This window comes from Coffea eugenioides, unplaced genomic scaffold, assembly GCF_003713205.1.
Source record: "Coffea eugenioides isolate CCC68of unplaced genomic scaffold, Ceug_1.0 ScVebR1_2739;HRSCAF=3822, whole genome shotgun sequence".
Taxonomy (NCBI): domain Eukaryota; kingdom Viridiplantae; phylum Streptophyta; class Magnoliopsida; order Gentianales; family Rubiaceae; genus Coffea; species Coffea eugenioides.
The window spans coordinates 47145-68994 of NW_020863251.1; the positions used below are offsets into that span (position 1 = coordinate 47145).

The window sequence follows — 21850 nt, forward strand, 5'->3', positions numbered from 1 at the left end:
AACCATACTATGTGGAAGTATTCATGTTTGAAAGGAAGAAGAAAAATCGCAAATATACACTACACATAGACCATAAGGAAAAAACTCAACATATACATAAGTGAATAGTAAGTAAAGAAACAAGCATGGATTGTTAGCCATATCAATCAAGACGAAATTAGTAATCAAAATATGTATGATACTTCTACTTATTGCCTGAATTCTCACCATCAATTTGGAGAGAGGTCATATTGACATAACCACCAGCTCTATCGTTAAACAGCAAATTAACACTTGTACATAGCATATTGTTAGAAGAACATCAGACCATGTCAAACACTTTCCTTCGCATGAAGTAAAGTTCCCGGTTACAAACTAGAAAATCCTTGTCCTTGTTTATACTTTGCATACAACAACACCACTACCGTAATCAAAATATGTATGATACTTCTACTTATAGCCTGAATTCTCACCATCAATTTGGAGAGAGGTCATATTGACATAACCACCAGCTCTATCGTTAAACAGCAAATTAACACTTGTACATAGCATATTGTTAGAAGAACATCAGACCATGTCAAACACTTTCCTTCGCATGGAGTAAAGTTCCCGGTTACAAACTAGAAAATACTTGTCCTTGTTTATACTTTGCATACAACAACACCACTACCGTAATCAAAATATGTATGATACTTCTACTTATAGCCTGAATTCTCACCATCAATTTGGAGAGAGGTCATATTGACATAACCACCAGCACAACCATTTTGCCATGCTAAGTCGGACAAATCAGTACCACCAATAGCATACTTCGAAACATCCTCCATATTCAAATCAGAGGGGATCATGGTACCCCTTGATAAATGGAACGGTTCCGTACTCAAATTGGAGGGCATCATGGTACCCTTTGATAAATGGAACGGTTCAGTGAACTCTTGAGTAATTGCTTCGAGCCCACCATGAGAATTAGTGTATCCTTGGAAATCTTGAAATGGATGATCAGGAAATTGGAAACTAGAAAGATCATAGATAACCTGGTTTGAATTGGCATCACCTCCTGTGTCTAGAGTGCTGGTAATATACTCCATACATTGATTGTTTGTAGAACCAGCAGAGGAAATATTGCCAACCGCCAAATCATTGTCCTCATTCTGCATGGGAGCTTCATTCACTGTAAGACACTGGTCAAGATTTTCCCTCATCAATTCTACTGTGTCACCAGTAGCATACTTCGAAACATCCTCCATATTCAAATCAGAGGGGATCATGGTACCCCTTGATAAATGGAACGGTTCCATACTCAAATTAGAGGGCATCATGGTACCCTTTGATAAATGGAACGGTTCAGTGAACTCTTGAGTAATTGCTTCGAGCCCACCATGAGAATTAGTGTATCCTTGGAAATCTTGAAATGGATGATCAGGAAATTGGAAACTAGAAAGATCATAGATAACCTGGTTTGAAATGGCATCACCTCCTGTGTCTAGAGTGCTGGTAATATACTCCATACATTGATTGTTTGTAGAACCAGCAGAGGAAATATTGCCAACCGCCAAATCATTGTCCTCATTCTGCATGGGAGCTTCATTCACTGTAAGACACTGGTCAAGATTTTCCCTCATCAATTCTACTGTGTCACCTTCACTTTCATCTTTGTTTTTGCGTCTTATGTTCATATACAATCTACATAAAACTGGATCCGACTGTCAAAAATGAACAACATGTTAGTAATGTATAATGGAGTTTGTAAATGAAAAAAGCCATGCAAATGGACATCCTATATTATTTGAGAAGTGGTTACTGAGCACTTAGTATAATATTGTTGTAAAGAATTGTAGATTAAGAAGTGGACACCACTCTTTTACATAATAGTGTATGTATGTACTATACTGATAGAAATCAAGAAGTAAATTGTTCTTGACTTAGGTGGCTAGAGCTCGGTTGTCAAAGAGTTTTAATCGATTATAACTTCCCCAAAAATTATTAAAAAAAAAAAAAAAAAACTTGTTTCCTCTTGAAAACTTATTCTTATGCTATGAAGATTTCTACCTTCTTGTGATTATATCTGATGGACTCAAGCACGAAAACTGGGAGCGCAACGAGAGGAAATCTCCTCCCAAGTTCTACATATTCATATTTTTTTTTTGAAAAATTTTCTAAGTATATTGAGCTATTGACGCCCCCTAAAAATTTCTAAATAATTTTATGTTGGTTCTGAAATTTACATGTGCATGCATGTTACATCTTCAAATCAAAAAAAAAAAAATTTTTATCCTGTCGTTGGTTGGGCTACATATATGTGTATAAACATCCAAAAATGTGTCTATATATCCAAACTAAGACATGCATAGATAACACATAAAAGACATTAAAATGTTTCATGAAATAATCAGATGAGAAGGAGAAGAGAAGAAGTGAGAATAAGCATAGCATGAATTGTTATTCTTATTACTGTCCATTGAAAAGATTATAAGAATACCTTGAAGCATAATAATATATAAAGCAAGTTAATCAGAAAATAAGTACTGACTTGTACCTTGGGGTTATTTGCATGAATTCTATATTCATGCATCTTCCAAGCCGTTTTTTCACCAGGCCCAAGTAAGAAATCTAGTGACTTCCTGTATCCGACGGTATTGCCATTGTAATAAATCTTCTTGTCTTTGCCGGTGGGTTTCCAAAATCCACCATCTCCACATGATCGAGAGGGACGGCTGCCTTTGGGGTATTTGTTCGTCAAATAGGTGAAGAAGTACCATCCGTTCACGTTATGAAGGCTATCCGATCTGTATCTATCTGCGCATATATAACCGAAAAAGAAAGAATCAAATATATAGCATAGTTATGCAATATTACAACAAAATAAAGAAAAAGGGGATCATAATTTATTTATCAAGGCTGCTTTTATTCAAATTTTGTTAGGGACAAATACCCATTTTTTAGACAGACAAGAATGTTAGTTATTAAATTAGACACATAGCCCATACCCTAAACTAATCACTTTTACGTACGTGCATCAATGAGAAACCCTCTAACCCCAAATCTCATCTCTACGATGATGGTGTTCTCGTCACTGAAATTAATGTTCAAAAAATTTATAGATTGACCATTGTTATCTACTAGATTGTTGTTTAAATTTAGTTGTGTGGAAACCAATTTAATGCACTGACACCTCTAAAGACAATCCACTGAAAAAAGGAGAGAAAATAGTTTGAACTAAATCCTATAAAAATTGGAGTTGTTCTTTTAGAAAGGATAAAAGGTGGCGCAAAAAGAGTTACTACTGTATTTCAAAGGTAGGTAGTATTTTAGGGCATCTTTTTGGTCGACCAACTATTTTTCTTAGAGCACAATTCACAATAAAATTCATAATCAGAAGAAACCAATCAAAAAACTTGAAATCGTGAAGCCTAAAGATGGTTTAAATTTCAAAGATTTAGCCTAATTAATTGGGGATTTTGGAATTGAAAGGGGTTCAATTATGCTCTATCGTTAAACAGCAAATTAACACTTGTACATAGCATATTGTTAGAAGAACATCAGACCATGTCAAACACTTTCCTTCGCATGGAGTAAAGTTCCCGGTTACAAGCTAGAAAACGCCTAAAAGATGTTTTCCGAGTTCTACATCCGAAAACTAGAAAAACAACTGTTAAGAAGTCACGAGCGAGAATAACATAAAGTTTTTTCAATTGTATAGATACTAACTTGTAAGTTCTTGAGGATTGTGGCCGTAGACATTGGCTTCATGAATTCTGTTAAGTGGTAATGGAGCCTTGGCGATCCTTTTCCTCAAGTAGTGTACAATTAGCTCTTCATCAGTGGGGCAAAACCTGTAACCGCGAGGCATAGAATCCAGAAAATTCTGTGAATTTTCGTGGAGAATTATGCTGATCATTGAGGAGATACAGCGGGTGTTGATGTTGCAGTGGCTGCTGCTGTTGGCCCTGCAAGGGCGGCCAGTGGTGGTGGAGGAGGTGATCATGGAGGAGGTATGGCTGCTCCTCCCTCTGCTGCTGGTGATTATCCATGCTTGTTGAATGTTGAAGAGGCTTCTTTTGCCGGGACGCAATTACCTAAAATAAGCGCCAAATAAGGTATATATATTTTTTTGTCGTTGGTGTGCCAACCTGGCACTAAATGTCCGGTACATCCGTACAAGTGGGTCGGGTATAGACTTAGTTACGTAAACTTGCTCCAGTTCCAGTACAATTCTACTTCTTCTTCTATTTCTACCCGAATTATACTCAATTATTTTGAAATTTTGGATAACAATAAGAACATTCTTCCATGCCGCTTGTCTATATATCATAATTTTTATAATTTAATACCTAAGGTAATAAAGTTTTAATAAATTTATAATCTAAGACAAAAGAATAAGAGTCAAAGTTGTCTTAATGTAGCATAATGTTTGAAAATTATAGTAATTTAATCCATATTTTTCGTTCCGTAACTTTTAAATATTGTTAGTCCACGTATAGATTTATGAATTAATCTACTATATATTGGCACTTTCACTATTGGATGCGTGATACACAATTTAAATTTAAATTAACCCAAATTTTATATATGTGTCATGTATTCAACCGTGATAATGTACACATTGTTAGTGTATATAAGATTAACTCTAGATTTATACATATTTTTTTTGTCTAACTTATGGTTTTTATGTTAAACTTTAATCATATGGGTCCATGTCTGTATTACATCCATCCCATATAGGTCCATACCCGTATTATATCCATCCCATATTTTACTAACTATGCTTATCACTATATTGTTGAAACTTAACATCACACTTGTGAAGCTTACCCATAATATTCATGAAAATAATTTTAAGTTTTTATGGACAAATAGTATGTAAATGGCTAAAACTATAATTTTATAATAATCTTAAATTTACATACCATAATCCAGTGTATATTGCTTCTTGTTTTGAAATTTGCACTAACTTCACTATTCCTATTATTATTATTGGTAAAAATGCTCCAATTTAAAGCACAATAAAATCAAATTTTGTGGCCTTTCTAATATAGCGGTTATTTTTACTAGAAAATTAGTAAATCTTGCTTACATTACACAGATTCTATGCTTTTTCACCAATATAATCAAAAGAATTTTATACCTTGACAAAACAAATAGAAAAAATGACGACACCATGAGTATAATGGTGTGCAACTGCCATACATGTCACATTATGAGTTTAGGCATGATTTGTATAAATAATAACTAATCTAATAATTGGTTGACATGCGATGCATATGACAGGTTAGGGGATTTCACTTGCAACATGAAAATGAAAATGTGATTCTTTTTAAAGAAGATCAATAGTAGTTTTCTATAAATGGAAATATATTGTAGCATATACCACTTATGCATTGAAGGAATTTGTAGTTTGAATCCTAGCAATTGAGTACCTATTGCTTTTTAGTTTTTTAAGTACCTATTATTTATTTCATTACAAAGTTTAAATATTTACATCCAGATAGAGTAATGCTAATGACACTTCAATTATTGTTAAAACACTAAGTTTACCTTTATAAAAGTTGGTCAAGAAAATGAAGTGTCAATGACAACAATTGTTAAACTAAAACAATTTTTTTTTCTTTTGGGAAAATCAATAACTACTTTCCCAAGTATTTCACTTTTATGTTTTAAAAAATCTCAACCTGTTAATTAAATTCAAAATGTTGCTATTATAAAAAATATTCCTCCTCGAATTAACATCAATGAGTAGATGTGAGATATAAATGTGGTAAAATATCTCTCATACACATGTCATGGATTTTTGAAATTTTCAACAAAAAATGATTTTGTTGTTAAAATAACATGGTAATCTGTTGTGGTAATTATTTGAGGATTCTTTTGTACATGAAATGAATTTAATTTAAATTACACAATAGATTATACGGGCATGTGAATTTTTTTATTGGTTGAGGTAATTAATATCTTTTTATTGAACCGTTAGTGGTGATTGCTAGTCAAGGGTGAAACTACAATAAAAAATAAAGTTAGTGAGAAAAGTGCAAATGGCTGGGGGTTTTAGTGCTTAAAACAAAAAAAAAAAGGATCAAATTTTATAGTCATTTTGCCTCCAAAACTAACAATCAAATTTAATGGAGTATGTTAATTAAAGTTAAAAGACATGTTTAGCCCTTAAAATTATTATCACTTTATCCCCTTAAACTATAACCTTATTATCAATTTACCCCATAGAGTTATTTTTTAGACAATTTATCTCACCATTAAATTAACTTAGTAAGTTAAAGAATTTTAGAAGAAAGTACCATCCTCTCTGTATAATAAAAATAATAAAAAATTTAGAGTGACTATTCTCCTTTTTAGATCAAGAAAAAAAAATCAAAGTGTTAATCTCTTTCTTCTTGGCAATTTTATTAATATTGAAAAAAATAGAAAGATAGGGAGGGGAAGGGGAGAGGGAGATAGAGAGAGAGAGAGAGAGAGCTCAATTCTTTTTTTTTAAATACAAATAAGAAAGAATTAAATACTTTTATTATATAAAAATTATTTCACTTTTCTGTTTACGACCAAATTCCAATCCTAATTCCGACAACCTTAAAGTAATATGATAATGCTAGACTCTTCTTTATTTTCTTTCTTTGCAAAATCCAATTTTCTGTCTCATTCTTTCCTATCTTCTTTCTTTTCCAAATATTAATAAGTGTGAAAAAAAATATGAGAAAACCATTTTATTTTTATGTTTTTGGATCTCATAAAGTTAAAAAAAAGGAAGAATTACCATTTCAATTTTTTTATTTTTAATTATATACAAAAAAGAGTAAATATATTAAAAAATTTTTGACCATTCTAGTTAGATTAACGATGAGATAAAATGCCTAAAAAATAATGTTAGAAATTAAAACGATTGTATCACTATAATTTTAAGGGATAAAGTGATAATAATAATAATGTGATAATGCTATAAAATAACGGAATATTTTTGTTTAAAATTTCTTAACATGTTGAATTGAATTACTTATGGGGTGAAATGACTAAAAGATAATGTTAGGGGTAAAATTGATAGTAGTAATATAGTTTAAAGGGATAAAGTGATAATAACCCAAAAAAAATTAAGCTTGATATGTATTTTAATCAAGATTTTAACAAAACTACTAGGGGAGGCACCTATTAAATCTACTAATGGAGATTCGATTGAGGGATCTGCTTCAGAAATTTATACTCATCACCGTACCCAAGTACAGACACGTGCTCGCTATTCTTGGAGTTGGTATTTTAAGGATGATGTTTTTACCCGATCTTCAACATTGCCAAAAACGTCTAACCATAACCAGTAAAATGCTTTCATATCAATTATGAGATTAGTTATCAATTGGGATCAATACGTCGGTTCCTTTACACTGCCATGCATCCATTCTCATGAGACATCCCATGTTTATTAATTTGGCATTCAATTAATGTCTCACTCAAATTCACGTCAATAGATAAGTGAAGCAAATGATCTACACATGCTTATATAGTTCATTAGAGGATGCCGTTAGAATAAAGAAACCCCAGATCCAATCTCAAGTGCCAAGCAAGACCTTGAAAGTACTTTGAAGGTATTTGAGTATCAAGAACTGAAATAAGAACAGATAAATGAATATATAGGGTCAGTTGTTCGAGACATATCAAGTGGGATTAAGGAAATGAAGCTTCGTCATGTGGGGTATCCAGGGATTCAAAGCACATAGTACAAATCACGCCAACCTATGAAGACTTCAGTCCCCTTTGGAAATGGAATTGCAGACTTTATCACTGATTTCAACGGCTAGATTAATGTCCAGGATGGGCCTAATATTTGTTTTTTGTTTTGGGAACGAGAAATTGAGACAATCCGACACATCTCAAGCCTGATTTTATGGCGTGATAACATGTCCCTCTTATCTTTTTTTTTTCCGAAACGATAAGTGATTTTATATCATGAAATAAACTATACAAATTCAAGCAAAGGCTTGATAACTAAATACAACTAGTGCACAATGGCACTACGGAGTCACAAATTCCTCATCTTGAATGATATTCAACGCATAAGCGCTAATCCTATTACTTAAATGATTATTATCTCCATCAACTAGGCAAAAAGAGCACATTCGAAACAAGGCCTTCAAAGTGAGAATATCCTCTAGCAGTGTTGTGACGCGCATGTCCAGCGTTTTGGCATTCTGAATTAGATGAAAGACTCGCTTGTTGTCCAACTGCACCTGAATATTCTCGAACTGGTAGACAGCAGCTTTACTGAGCAGTAATTTGACAGCTTCTAATTCATCAATGAGATGATTCCCAGAACTTCTCTCATGTAGCGCCCACCCTTGAGCCTGGTGTTGAAAATTCCCAGTGCATATGATCCCAATTCCAAGTTGAGAAGTGACCTTTCGCACCTGTATTGCTAGTCTCAGTGTCACTGAATTATGGCCTTGCTCTTGTAGCTGCACTTGTGACTGTCGAGTTCTTGTTTCCTCTGTACTCCGTGTTGATGGTATGTCATTAGCTTCCTTAAATTCAAACCACTCTTCCTGAGCTTTCTGAACCGTTTTCCATGGCTGCCTTTGCTTACCATCGAACTCTCTTGCATTTCTGCTTTTCCATATGTGCTAGAGGATGTTGGCTGTTAAAGATAGGTGATCATTTCCTTCTGTTCTAGCTTTGGCTTCTGTCACAGTGGTCCACCACTTCTTGAAGCAACCTTGGTGGTCCAGAGTTACATCCCATTGGATGGGAGCTAACCTCCAGACCTGTGTGGCATAGCTGCAATGGAATAAAACATGTTCAATTGTTTCACTATCTTCACCGCACCCTCTGCAGATTGGATCCCCCTGTTTTGTCCTGCTCGCTATTAATTGTCTTACTGGCAGAGCTTGGCTAAGGCATTTTCATAGGAAGATCTTGACTTTGTGCTTAACTTTGAGCTTCCACAGATACTTCCAGATTCCTTGGCTCTGGTTGCTCCAGCTTGTACTAGCTTCCTCCCTTCCCCTTTGGTTATTGTGGTGCATTTTTTCCTGAGTTAGCTTCCTATATGCAGACCCCACAGTATAGATGCCATTAGTTCCGTGGATCCAGTAGTGGCAATCCTCTCTGTCCCCTAAACTGATGGGGATATTCAAAATTTTTTCTGCATCCTGCTTGCTGAAAGTCGCAAATATTAGGGGTCGGATCCATTTTCGCTGATGTATCAAGTCATGAACCTTGTGAAGCACGGTTTCCTTTGGTTTAGGTGAAGACACCTTGCCCAAATGAGCATCTGGAATCCAGCAATCATCCCATATATTGGTACTTTTCCCATTCCCAATCCTCCTCCGAATTCCTCCCTCCATAAACTTCCTTGCCCCCATCAATCCTTTCCAGATCCACGAAGCATTTGCAGGAACCTTGCAGTTGAAAATGGACTCCTTAGGAAAATATCGAGCTTTAAGCACTTTACTAACAAGCAAGTTTGGTTGAGTGAGTAATCTCCACACTTGCTTCCCTAGTAAAGCTATATTAAAGGCCTCTAAATCTTTGAATCCTAGTCCTCCAGATTTCCTGTCCCGCGAGATGTTACTCCAAGAGCTCCAATGCATTTTGTTTCTTCCATTGGCCTCTCCCCACCAATAATTTGCCACGATGGAGTTTATATCCTTACACATCCTTTTAGGGATCTTGAAGCATGACATAGTGTAAGTTGGCAGGGCATAAGCAACTGCCTTAAGCATTACCTCTTTCCCAGCCGCACTCAACAACTTATTTTTCCACCTTTGTAGCCTATGTTGGATATTATCCTTAATGTACCCAAATAACTGATGTTTGGATCGAGTAACTACCATTGGAAGCCCCAGATATCTCCCTTTATTAACAATCTGAATGTCCCCTAGAGCTTGAGAAGTAGCCAGTTGTAGTTGCTGATCCACATTTTTACTAAAGAAAACTGAAGACTTCTCCAAGTTAACCATCTGTCCAGTGCCCTTCTCATACACCTGGAGAATCCTTCTCAATTCAGCTGCATTCTTTGGGTCGGCTTTGCAAAATATCAGCGAGTCATCAGCAAAAAATAAATGGGACACAGTAGGACCAAGTCTACTGATTTTTAAACCCATTATCCTTTTTTCCTCCGTAGCTGTGTGGAGTAAGCTAGAGAGTCCTTCTGAACATAAGAGAAACAGGTATGGTGACAACGGATCTCCCTGCCTAATTCCTCTCTGGGGAGTCACATATTCTCTGGTTTGACCATTGATCGTGAAAGAGTAATTGACTGTTGACATGCACTCCATGATCCACCTCCTCCAACGGTCATTGAATCCCATTTTGTTCATCACAGCATCCAAAAACCTCCATTCAACTCTGTCATAAGCCTTAGACATATCTAATTTCACAGCCATAAACCCATCTTTGCCTAGCCTTTTGTTATTAAGATAATGAATGAACTCATGAGAGAGCATGATATTATCAAGAATTTGTCTTCGAGGAATGAAAGCTGACTGATTTTTACTAATGCAGTGGTGGAGAACCTGCTTGAGTCTATTAGCGAGAATTTTGGCTATGATTTTATACACCGTAGAGCAGAGGCTGATTGGTCTGTACTGCTTAAGAGATGTAGGATTTTTGACTTTGGGAATGAGGGATATGATTGTGTGATTGACTGACTTAATGAGATGCCCTGTATGAAAAAAAGTTTGAATAGCCTTGACCAGATCCTCTTTAATAATTTTCCAAAACTTTTGAAAAAAAAATAGGAGGCATCCCGTCTATTCCAGGAGCTTTATCAGGACACATGGAGAAAAGGGCAGCTTTGATTTCTACCTCACCTACAGGTTTCGTAAGTTTGTCATTCATAGTCCCTGTGATAGTGTGTGGTATACCATTTAACATTTCCTGCATGTCACCTTCTTCTGAAGCTTCGAAGAGCTTAGTATAATAAGCTGCAATTTCCGTGCCTAGGTCCTCTTCGTTTGTAGCCCAGCTCCCATTCTCCCTCTGGATATGCTTCATTCTGTTCAACCTCCTTCTATCTTTGACACACGCATGGAAGAACTTGGTATTTTTATCCCCTTCCTTCAGCCATTGCAGCCTAGCTTTTTGGCTCCAATATATTTCTTCCTGTCTGTAAGCCTCTCTTAAGCTGCTTTTGAGAATTTTTCCCCGCTCCTTCTTATCACTTATATCACATTCTTTGAGCTCCTGCAACTGACCCTTGATCCTATCAATCTTAAGCTTTGAATTTCCTTGAACCTTATTTCTCCACTTTAATAAAGCTGTTCTACACAATTTGATCTTCTGGGTTACTTTATACATCCTGGAACCATCATTTCCTTGCCTCCAAGCCTGTTCCACAACCTCATAAATCTCTTGGTGTTGCAACCATCTTTTATCAAAGTAGAACCTTTTCTTCCTCCTAGCTTGGGTAGGTTTAGTGTCAAAGAGCAGTATGCTGTGGTCTGAAGCATAGGAATCACAATGTTGGCAGCTGGCTTGCTGAAAGAGTTGATACCACGGAAAGCTACACAAGCCTCTATCCATCTGCTGTTTGATCTCACCTTCCCCTTCCCAATTGTTGCACCAAGTCCATGGGTGTCCCTCGAATCCAATCTCCAGGAGCTGATTATCGTTGATGAAGTCTTTAAAGGGCTTGAAACTACCTTCTTCCCTCCTATTCCCTCCCCACTTTTCAGCATTTGAAACAATGTCATTAAAGTCCCCTGCTATTAGCCATTTATCACCCCAAAGATGCTTCCTGGATTGGATTACTTTCCATTGTTGTTTCCGAGTTTGATCATCACAGCTTGCGTAAATCCCTATAAACCATCATTCACTCCTATTCTCATCATCCGCAATGTGAGCTTCAATGGTAAAAGCTGTACACAAAACTTGCTTGATCCTTACCTCCACCTTCCACATTAGTGCCATACCTCCAGCCTTATTCATAGACTCGACAACTTGTATCTCATCAAACTTCAAAATGTTTTTAACTTTTCCCATATAATTACTCCTATTCTTAGTTTCAGACAAAAACACCATACTTGGAGAGGAGAGGTTGTTCACCTCTCTCAACTGGGGAATTGTCAAGGGGCTCCCCACTCCTTGACAATTCCACACCAGCACTCTCATCTATACTTTGGAGTCCCAAATGGGTTGGACCCCTCCCCCTCAGTATCCGATCTTATTGCTAGTCCACTTAACTCAGTTTTTTTCCTCTTGCCACATTGAATACTAACTTCATCAGTTTCTATCTCCATCTCATCCACTCCACCTTTTCTTTTTCCTGTTTTTCTCCCCCTAAGATAAGCTGATGTGGGCTCTTGAAAAGACTGTTTTGGTTTCTTGGGGGATTTCAAGGCTCTTAGAATCCTTCTGTTTTGTCTACCTATAGCCTCGGACCTCTTTTGTTCCAGCAGAGGTGATAAACTCACTGGCTCCAAACCTTGGTTGCTACCTTCTACATGACCAAGTTTGGGAAGCTGAACTGTCATAGTACCACATCCTACTTCCATCATCAAGACATCTGAACTCTCTACTTCCTTTTCTTCATTCCCGGACTGCTTCTTTTCCCCTGGACTCCCATCTTGTTCATTTAATAACCCACATCTTTCACTGGGATTATGCTGAGTCTGACCTCTTAAACCTTCACCACTACCACTCGGTTCCAGATCAGTCTTTTGATTAGCAGGGAAACTAGTATGTTCACTTAATTCTTCCCTCTGGATCTGACCATCCATCCCATCACTTCTAGCTTTCTCAGCGTGGACAGTTGGTTTACTAACTAGATTACTAAGATGCTCAGTTAAACCTCTCATCTATTCTCCCTGACATTGACCTTCTTGGTCGTTAATGGTACTAGCATCTCCTAGCTGTCTGGAGCAATTACTGGTCCCCTGTGAGTGGTCCTTCTTTTCACCCTTCTGACCCTCATTACTTCCTTTCTCCTTCCACAGTCCATCTTGGAGCCTCCAATGCTGTTTCTGTGGGTTATACACTATATTTGTCTGTTTCTCTTGTGAAGATACCCTCGAATTTCCACTCCGCAGCCATGGACCGTACTGGTTGTCCTTTTTTCCTCCACTCAAAGAGCCTGGCTTCGAGCAGGTCCTTTCACTATGGCCTATGATTCCACAATTATAGCAAAAGTCTGGGCATCGCTCATATTTGAAACTAGCCCACTTAGTAACCTCCCCCACCTTTACAATTGTTCCTCTCAGCAGAGGTAGATTTATGTTCACCATAGCTAAAAGCTTCAAATGTCTACCTTCCTTTCCCCCAGTCTGGGGAATTATAACTTCTCTAACCTGATGAAAGACTGAGCCAATTTTTTTACCTGCCTCTTTGGACATCCAGTGAACCGGTAAATTCCAAACTTGGATCCAAAGTGGTGCCAAACAAAAAGCCTTTTCATCGTCCTCTATCCCTTCATACCAACTATTCAGAGCAAGCAATTGATTATCCATTATCCAAGGTCCTCCCTGCAGGATCCTGTCTCTGTCACTTTCGGAAGGCACAACAAACTGGAACATGTTCAGTCCTAATTCCACCACTCTCAAATGTTTTGGGTACCCCCATGCAGTGGTCACAAAATTCTTCACACCCGTGTAGTTTGAGGCTTTCTCACCCAGCACCTTTCCAATCAAGCTGATTTTACACTCTTGGACTCCTCCCCCTATCTCCTCTGTATCCAAGCTAGTTGCTTGAAGTTCTGTACTGGTAAGATCAAAACTCTGCATGATCTCAGCAAGTTCATCCGCCATTGTAACACCAGTGACTGTTGGTATACCACACACTAACCTTAAAGACTCGAAAACTCACTTCTCAACCCAAGAGAGACCAGATCTACACTATCTACCAGAAACACCTATATGAAGAAGACTAATGCAAACAAACAAAGACACAAGGCTAGTGCAAAAAGTAATGACCGTGACCTTACCTGCCTTAGCTTGACAGAGTTGACTAGAGCTTTTTGTCTAGAGATCAGAACATCATCTGGAGCAGCACTCTCCAACCTCCTGAGCTATAAGACTTACGCAGCTGGTTACTAGTTTGAAGAAGGCTTTGGACAGATATCCCTCTCTCTCTCCCTCTTTTTTGAAAAGTACTGAGTTAACCTAGGGTGCAAACTCACCCAAATGTTGGTGTTTTTCCGACAGTGTTGTGCTTACTGGATAGTAAATTCTACACATAAAGTCAAAGTGGTCCTGGAAATAAATGCTCCAATGATCAATGGTTAACAGGTGAGATTGAGGAATCAAAAGGAAAAGGCAACTTTTGGATTTATCTGAGGCTCCTACACCGGGAAGAAGAGCTCTCTGTTTTAGAGAGAGAAACAGCCTCTACTAGAGAGAGGACCTTTTTATGTCTATGTCCCTCTTATCTATTCTTAGACCTTCTAAGTTCTAACTTAAGTTTTACATATAAGTATACATGCTCCAATGTTATGCCTTTTGAAGTGAAGAGTGCGTGCATTCTCATTTGCTTTTATCCTGCCTCACATTGGCAGTTTCACTGCTAAAAATGGCTTCCATTCTCTCCCTCTGCATTTTATTCATAATGTGCATTTACCAAAGCCTTTCTTTCGCGGCTGTTGCGCCATTTCTTGATGGTATGCTTTAAATAGTCTTTAATTTTTTTCATATAAAATTGCTAAATGAAATTTTCTTAGGTACGAGATAACCTTGGTACAAATAATTTTTTTTTTTGGGGTTTATGCCAAATAAATTCACTTTACCATATCATTTTTATGTCAGCACTCAGTACATGACGGAGGGAATATCAAATCTTACCTCGTAATTTCACTTGACATGCAAACATGATCAACGTAAATTGTAGAAAAATCAAATGCGCAGCGTTAATTTTCTCTAACATGTTCAACATCAAGAGCAACATGAACCCGTTTGAATTTTTGATTTTGAATCTTATGGTGTTTGACTTGTCTTTCCGATACTGGGAAAAGGTTTTTCGCTCTGGACTTCTTTTTAATCATTGATATGAACCGACCTTCTATGTAATCTTCCTCTTTATTATTATTTTTTCTGAAAAATTCGAACAATGGCAGGATACAAGAACAGGGAGAAAAATTTACTCATAACTAGCAGTAGTATATTTTTCTAACCATATTCCTGTTTACATTTTGCAGGTATACTAGAAAATGGTAACTGTGAGGAAGGGCCAAAGGTATCAAACCTTAAGAAAAGACAGATCATAGGAAAATACTCCTTGCCCAAATGAGAAATTCATGGCATAGTTGAATATGTTTCAAGTGGACGGCAACCTGGTGGTTTTTACGTCACAATCCCTCGTGGGGCTCAGGCAGCGAGGCTTGGAAATGAGGCTTCCATATCTCAATATGTTAAGGTGAAACCTGGAGCAATATAATCATTGACCTTTGCAGTCACCAGGACTTGTGCCCAAGATGAGAAGCTAAGGGTTTTTGTCCCTTGTTTTTCGACTGAACTCCCAATTCAAACACTGTTTAGCAGCGATGGTGGTGATACTTATGCATGGGCTGTTAAGGCAACTTCTGATGTTGTCAAGGTTACATTTCATAATCCTAGAATTCAAGTGGATCCTACCTGTGGACCTCTTCTGGATGCAATTGCAATCAAGGAGATACTTCCTCTCAGATACACTAAGGGTAAGTCCTCATCCAAATTTGGAATTTTTTTTCAATATCATCTGCCTCCCAGATCTTTAAGCAGATATGTGAAAACTCGATATTGGCCAGTACAAGAAAAATGTTAATGGCACACACTTATCTGTTAATGATACTCCTCTTGACTTTTCTAATGGCAGTTGTAAATTCAAAGAAAAACATGGCAATTTTTATCTGATTCATGATAAGTGAATATTTAACGTACATTTTGTACGAATTTGGCATGAATTTTTGGTATATTTTGAGAAGATTAAAGCCATATTTGAACTCTTTTGGTGATAATTGTTTAAATATTGTTTAAGGGTTCAGAAATTGATAAATGAGTGGATTAATACGTTAATTTGGTGAAATTGTGAAGGTAATTGATGTATGAAATTCATGCACACGTTGAAAGAAATGTCAGGGTCATCCAGAGGACAAAGTACACAAGAAATTGGGAGCAAAAATGTAGAAAAAGGGAAGAAGTGAAAAACTGGAAAATTACTCAAACACGGATCCGAGCTCGAATCCGTGTGTACAAGAGGGATCCGACCCCTCGTCTGTACTTCTGGCGGAGTGTATCCGAGGTCAGGACGATCCGACCTCGGATCTATCATGGGAAGTCCTCGGATCCTATAATCCGAGCTCGGATCCATTTTTCAGTCCTCGGATCAGAGGCTCGGATCTGTCTCTCTTTTCAGCAAGTGGCACAGCCATTTTTCTTTACCTTTCTCACAACTTTTCCAGCTATTTTGAGGGACAGAAATCGGTGGCACATGCTTCTGCAACAAAAGCGAAGACCAAATGAGTGTGGACAAAAGGAAACATCATATCTTTGACTTCTTTTTACAAAATCTGAGTGGAGGAAATTATGAAGTGAGAGGAATGGAATTTCTACCACCTTTTATGCAGAAAGACAGGGGAGAAGCCTGGCATAACCATACATAGCTAGTTTTTCATTTTGTAACATTTTTTCTCTCTAGATAGGAGTACTTGGATAAGCATTTTCTTTGGAGAATTTCACTTGTAATCATATTGTGCAAGAACATAGCAGGAATTGGAGAGCTTCACCTTCAATTGGCTAAGCTTTCTTTTATCTTTCTTATACTTGTACTTTATGATGTTTTGCACTAATAAACTTGTGAGTTTGATTGTTAAATCATTCATGAGTAGCTAAACTCCTTCATCTAGGGAGTAGATGAAACTTATGGCTAAATAATACTAATTGAATGTGATTTACACTTGTTATATCTTGTATTAACTTGTCTATTTGTGTAGCTGTTATTACTTGTTATTGATTGATCACCAATAGCATGTTTATAGTGTTATTATTCAATGAAAATTGGTAATAACAATTGAAACACATGAGTAGAGCTTGAGTTGTATGTTCATGAAAATAGAGATACACTTAGGTGGATTATTGAGCATTTCATGAAATAAAAGGAGTAGTAGTAGTATTTCACCATGAAAATAGTGAAATCTATATTGCTCTAAGCCATTTCATCATGAAAATGAGACTTGGTAATCTTGGAAATAAATCTCTGGTTAAGCAAGAATAATAGCAAGAAGTAAATCCATTCATTTGTGTAGTTTATGCCATAAGTGGAATCTACATCCCTAGAATCTTCCTTAAGTGAAATTTCTCTATTTGCATTCAGCATTTGTTAAACTAGATTTGTATATCAGAGTTGTAGATTACAGCATTAGACTTTCTCTGCTCAGATTAATTGTAAGTCTAAATAATAGAGAGAACAAGGGCTTAGTAATTGTTTAAATTGCTCCTCGTGGGATCGACCCGATACACATCTTGTACTACAATTGCGACCTGTATACTTGCAGTCCAACGGGTGTAAAATCGGAATTAAACTTGCATTGATACAAAAAGAACCCGTCAAGTTTTTGGCGCCGTTGCCGGGGAGCGGCAATATTAGAGCCTAATCATCTCTATTAATTTAGATATTTTCATTGCTTTTATTCAAGTTGTTGAATTAAAACTGCAAAATTTCTCTTGTTTTTATTTGTAGTGCATGCACCGATCAAATAGAGAAGTTGCACATTTTGATCCTGAAATTGAAAGAACATTTCGGAGACAAAGGAGGAATACACTGCATCAAGAGGAACAAGAGGTTTGGCAGCCAATAGAAGATATCTTGATAGAATTACCATTTGAAGAAGAAATGGCGGAAAATGACCTAAATAGGCGAGTTCTGCGAGATTTTACTATACCGGGAACACAAGGTTCACAAACGAGCATAGCAAGGCCTGCGGTAAATGCTAACAACTTTGAGATTAAACCATCACTTATCCAAATGGTTCAACAATCTCAATTTGGAGGTAATGTAGTAGAAGATCCTAATACACACTTAGCTACATTCTTGGAAATTTGTGATACAATTAAAATGAATGGAGTTAGTGATGATGCTATAAGGCTAAGATTGTTCCCATTTTCATTGAGAGATAAGGCCAAACTTTGGCTACACTCTCATGCTCCTAATACTTTCACCGGATGGGATGATTTATCAAGAGCATTCTTAAATAAGTATTTTCCACCAGGAAAGACTGCTAAGCTTAGAATGGATATCACTAGTTTTAGTCAATTGGAGGGAGAATCATTATATGAGGCATGGGAAAGGTTTAGAGATTTGCTTCGGAAATGTCCACATCATGGACTGCCGGAATGGTTAATCATACAAACCTTCTATAATGGTTTAGCTTTTTCTACTAAAACTATGATCGATGCAGCTGCAGGTGGAGCTTTAATGGGTAAATCACCCCAAGAGGCTCATAATTTGATAGAAGAAATGGCAGCAAATAACTACCAATGGGCCAATGAGAGAGGTAATACAAGACGTCACGCAGGTATGATAGAAATGGACACTCTCAATATGCTGAGTGCTCAAATGAATAATGTGATGAAATTGCTAAGTAGACAAGGTGGAGTTGGTCCAAGTTCATCTAATGCACAGGTAGCATGTTGTTCTATATGTGGAGGTGAACATGACACTAATGAGTGTGTTGATTCTGAACAGGTACAATTCGTCAATAATTACAATCGTAATGCTCAAAATAACCCCTACTCGAATACTTACAATCTGGGATGGAGAAATCATCCAAACTTTGGATGGAAGGATCAAGGAAATCAATCAAGGCCAACCAATCCACCGGGATTTCAATCAAGGCAACAACAAGCTGAAACTAAACTTGGTTGGGAGATGGCAGTGGAAAAGCTCGCAAAAGTTACTTCAAATAGATTTGAGCGAGTAGAAGGAAGGTTGGACCAACTCACTACAATGTACAGGAATGTAGAGGTCCAAATTGGTCAAATTGCTAGTTCGTTGAATAATCGAAATCAAGACGAATTACCTAGCAAAACAGAGGTCAATCCTAAGGAGCATGTGAAAGCCATTACTCTTCGTAGTGGTAAGCAATTAGAAGATCCTCCAGTGATGGAAGTTGAGAAAGATGAGAATGAAAAATAAGAAGAAAAGCAGAGGAACCAAGAGGCGATAGTGGAAGAAAATAGTCGGGAGGAATCAAGAGAAAATCAACCATCATCTTTCGCTACCATTCCAATACCCCCTGCGGTTCCATTTCCACAAAGATTAAAGCAAAATAAGTTTGATAAAGATTTTGAAAAATTTGTTAAACTTTTCAAACAATTGCACATTAACATTCCTTTTGCCGATGCTATTTTACAGATTCCGTCTTATGCGAAATTTCTCAAGGAAATCATGACTAGAAAAAGAAAGTTGGAAGACTGCGAAACAATAGCATTAACGGAGGAATGTAGTGTAATTATTCAAAATAAGCTACCACCGAAGTTGAAGGATCCAGGGAGTTTTTCTATACCTTACACCATAGGTAACGTTGATTTTTCTAAAGCATTGTGTGATCTTGGTGCTAGTGTATCATTAATACCTTTAACGGTGGCTAGACAATTGGGTTTGCATGAGCTTAAACGCACAAATATTACTTTGCAACTAGCCGATCGGTCTATTAGATATCCTTTGGGAGTGTTGGAGAATGTATTGATAAAAGTTCAAAAATTTATCATTCCAGTGGATTTTGTGGTATTAGATATGGAAGAAGATATATCTATGCCAATTATTCTAGGTAGACCATTTTTAGCTACTGCAGGTACTATTATTGATGTCAAAAATGGCAAGCTTAAGTTTCAAGTAGGTGAAAAAGAAGTAGAATTTAATTTGAATGAAATGGAAAAATACCCTTCTTTTACCGATCATGCTTATTCTATTGGCACAATTGATAAACTAACCCAAGAGATGAGTCAAGTCAACCTTGACTTAGATCCTCTTGAGCATTGTTTAATGAGTTTAGGTAAGCAAGAAGATGTTTGTGAAGAAATTGAAGAATTGGCCAAGTACTTGGATTTTCAAGCACCTTATAAAAGGGGTAATTTGTATGAAAGTCTTGGCCAAGGAAAAGGGTTTTCACAACCTTCAGAAATTGAACCTCCAAGGTTAGAGCTTAAGCCACTTCCAACTCATCTAAGGTATGAATTTCTTGGAGAAAATAGTACTTTACCTGTAATTGTTAGTGCTGATCTGGATGATGAGTAGTGTACAAAGTTGCTAAGAGTTTTAAGGAAGCGTAAGAAGGCAATTGGATGGACAATTTCAGACATTAAAGGTATAAATCCTTCTATATGCATGCATCGCATTTTATTGGAGGACAATTGCAAACCAGTGGTGAAAACACAAAGAAGACTCAATCCAAACATGAAAGAGGTGGTAAGAAATGAAATTCTTAAGTGGCTTGATGCAGGTATAGTCTTTCCTATCTCCGATAGTGTTTGGATTAGTCCAATTCATGTGGTACCAAAGAAAGGTGGAATAACTATAATCGTGGGTAAAAATGATGAATTGATTCCATCTAGACTTGTGGTAGGGTAGAGAGTGTGTATTGATTATCGTAAGTTAAATACGGTAACAAGAAAAGATCATTTTCCCCTACCATTTCTTGATCAATTATTGGAGCGAATAGCAGGATATGAATTTTACTGTTTTCTTGATGGTTTTTCAGGATATAATCAAATAGCTATAACTCCAGAGGATCAAGAGAAGACCACATTTACATGTCCTTATGGCACTTTTACCTTTAGAAGAATGCCATTTGATTTATGCAATGCTCCTGCAACTTTTCAACGATGCATGATGGCTATTTTTTCTGATTATATTGAGAAAATCATGGAGATATTTATGGATGATTTTTCTGTGTATGGTTCATCTTTTGACCATTGTCTTCATAATTTGGAATTGATTTTGCAGAGATGCGAGGAAACAAATCTTGTATTGAATTGGGAGAAATGCCATTTTATGGTAAAAGAAGGAATTGTCTTAGGGCACAAGATTTCCTCCAAGGGAATTGAGGTGGATAAAGCCAAAATAGAAGTTATCGAAAAATTGCCACCCCCAAGCAATGTCAAGGGGATAAGGAGTTTTTTAGGACATGCTGGCTTTTATAGACGTTTTATTAAAGATTTTTCTAAAATAGTAAAGCCATTATGTGATTTATTATGTAAAGATACTCCTTTTCAATTTAATGACAATTGTTTGGTTGCATTTGAAAGGTTGAAAAAGGAATTGATTTCGGCCCCAATTATAACTTCACCCGATTGGTCACTACCATTTGAATTGATGTGTGATGCAAGTGATTATGCGGTTGGAGCAGTTTTGGGACAAAAGAAAGAAGGACGATTGCACGTCATTTACTATGCTAGCAAGTTGCTAAATGAGGCACAACTCAATTATGCAACGACAGAAAAAGAGCTATTGACAGTGATATTTGCTTTGGACAAATTTAGATCCTATTTAGTAGGATCCAAAGTTATTATATATACGGACCATTCAGCTCTTAAATATTTGCTGCATAAGAAGGATGCAAAACCTAGACTAATTCGGTGGATTCTTTTATTGCAGGAATTTGATGTGGAGATAAAAGACAAAAAGGGATTGGAGAATCTAGTTGCAGATCATTTATCGCGTTTGGAATATATCCCAACTAAGGATCAGGTTCCAATTCAAGAGAATTTTCCGGATGAGTTTGTTCTAGCACTTAGAAATTCTCCATGGTATGCAGATTTTGCTAACTACTTGGTCAGTGGAGAGATTCAAAAGGGGTTTAATTATCATCAAAAGAAGAAATTCTTATATGACGTCAAAAGTTACTTTTGGGAGGAACCATTGCTATACAGACATTGTGCCGATGGTATGATACGTAGATGTATTCCTGAAGATGAGG

The 21850-nt window shown here is 36.8% G+C and overlaps 2 protein-coding genes, 1 non-coding gene and 1 pseudogene across 3 annotated transcripts; 1 reads left to right on the forward strand and 3 right to left on the reverse strand.

The window, feature by feature from the left end:
- Nucleotides 1-674: 674 nt before the first annotated feature.
- LOC113757110 lies at nt 675-3027 on the reverse strand. The gene is made up of 3 exons (XM_027300518.1): nt 2991-3027; nt 2516-2775; nt 675-1682 (listed from the first exon to the last, which is right to left on the reverse strand). The coding sequence occupies exons 1-3, from the start codon at nt 3025-3027 to the stop codon at nt 675-677; spliced, it is 1305 nt and encodes a 434-aa protein (XP_027156319.1).
- Nucleotides 3028-7985: 4958 nt separating this feature from the next.
- On the reverse strand, nt 7986-12081 carry LOC113757111. Its single transcript, XM_027300520.1, has 5 exons — nt 11883-12081; nt 10782-11768; nt 8901-10633; nt 8684-8745; nt 7986-8574 (listed from the first exon to the last, which is right to left on the reverse strand). The coding sequence occupies exons 1-5, from the start codon at nt 12079-12081 to the stop codon at nt 7986-7988; spliced, it is 3570 nt and encodes a 1189-aa protein (XP_027156321.1).
- Nucleotides 12082-14472: 2391 nt separating this feature from the next.
- Nucleotides 14473-21850, forward strand: part of LOC113757112 — a 30462-nt pseudogene continuing 23084 nt past the window's right edge.
- On the reverse strand, nt 18154-18260 carry LOC113757115. The gene has a single exon (XR_003466186.1). It is a non-coding gene; the product is annotated as a small nucleolar RNA R71 (small nucleolar RNA).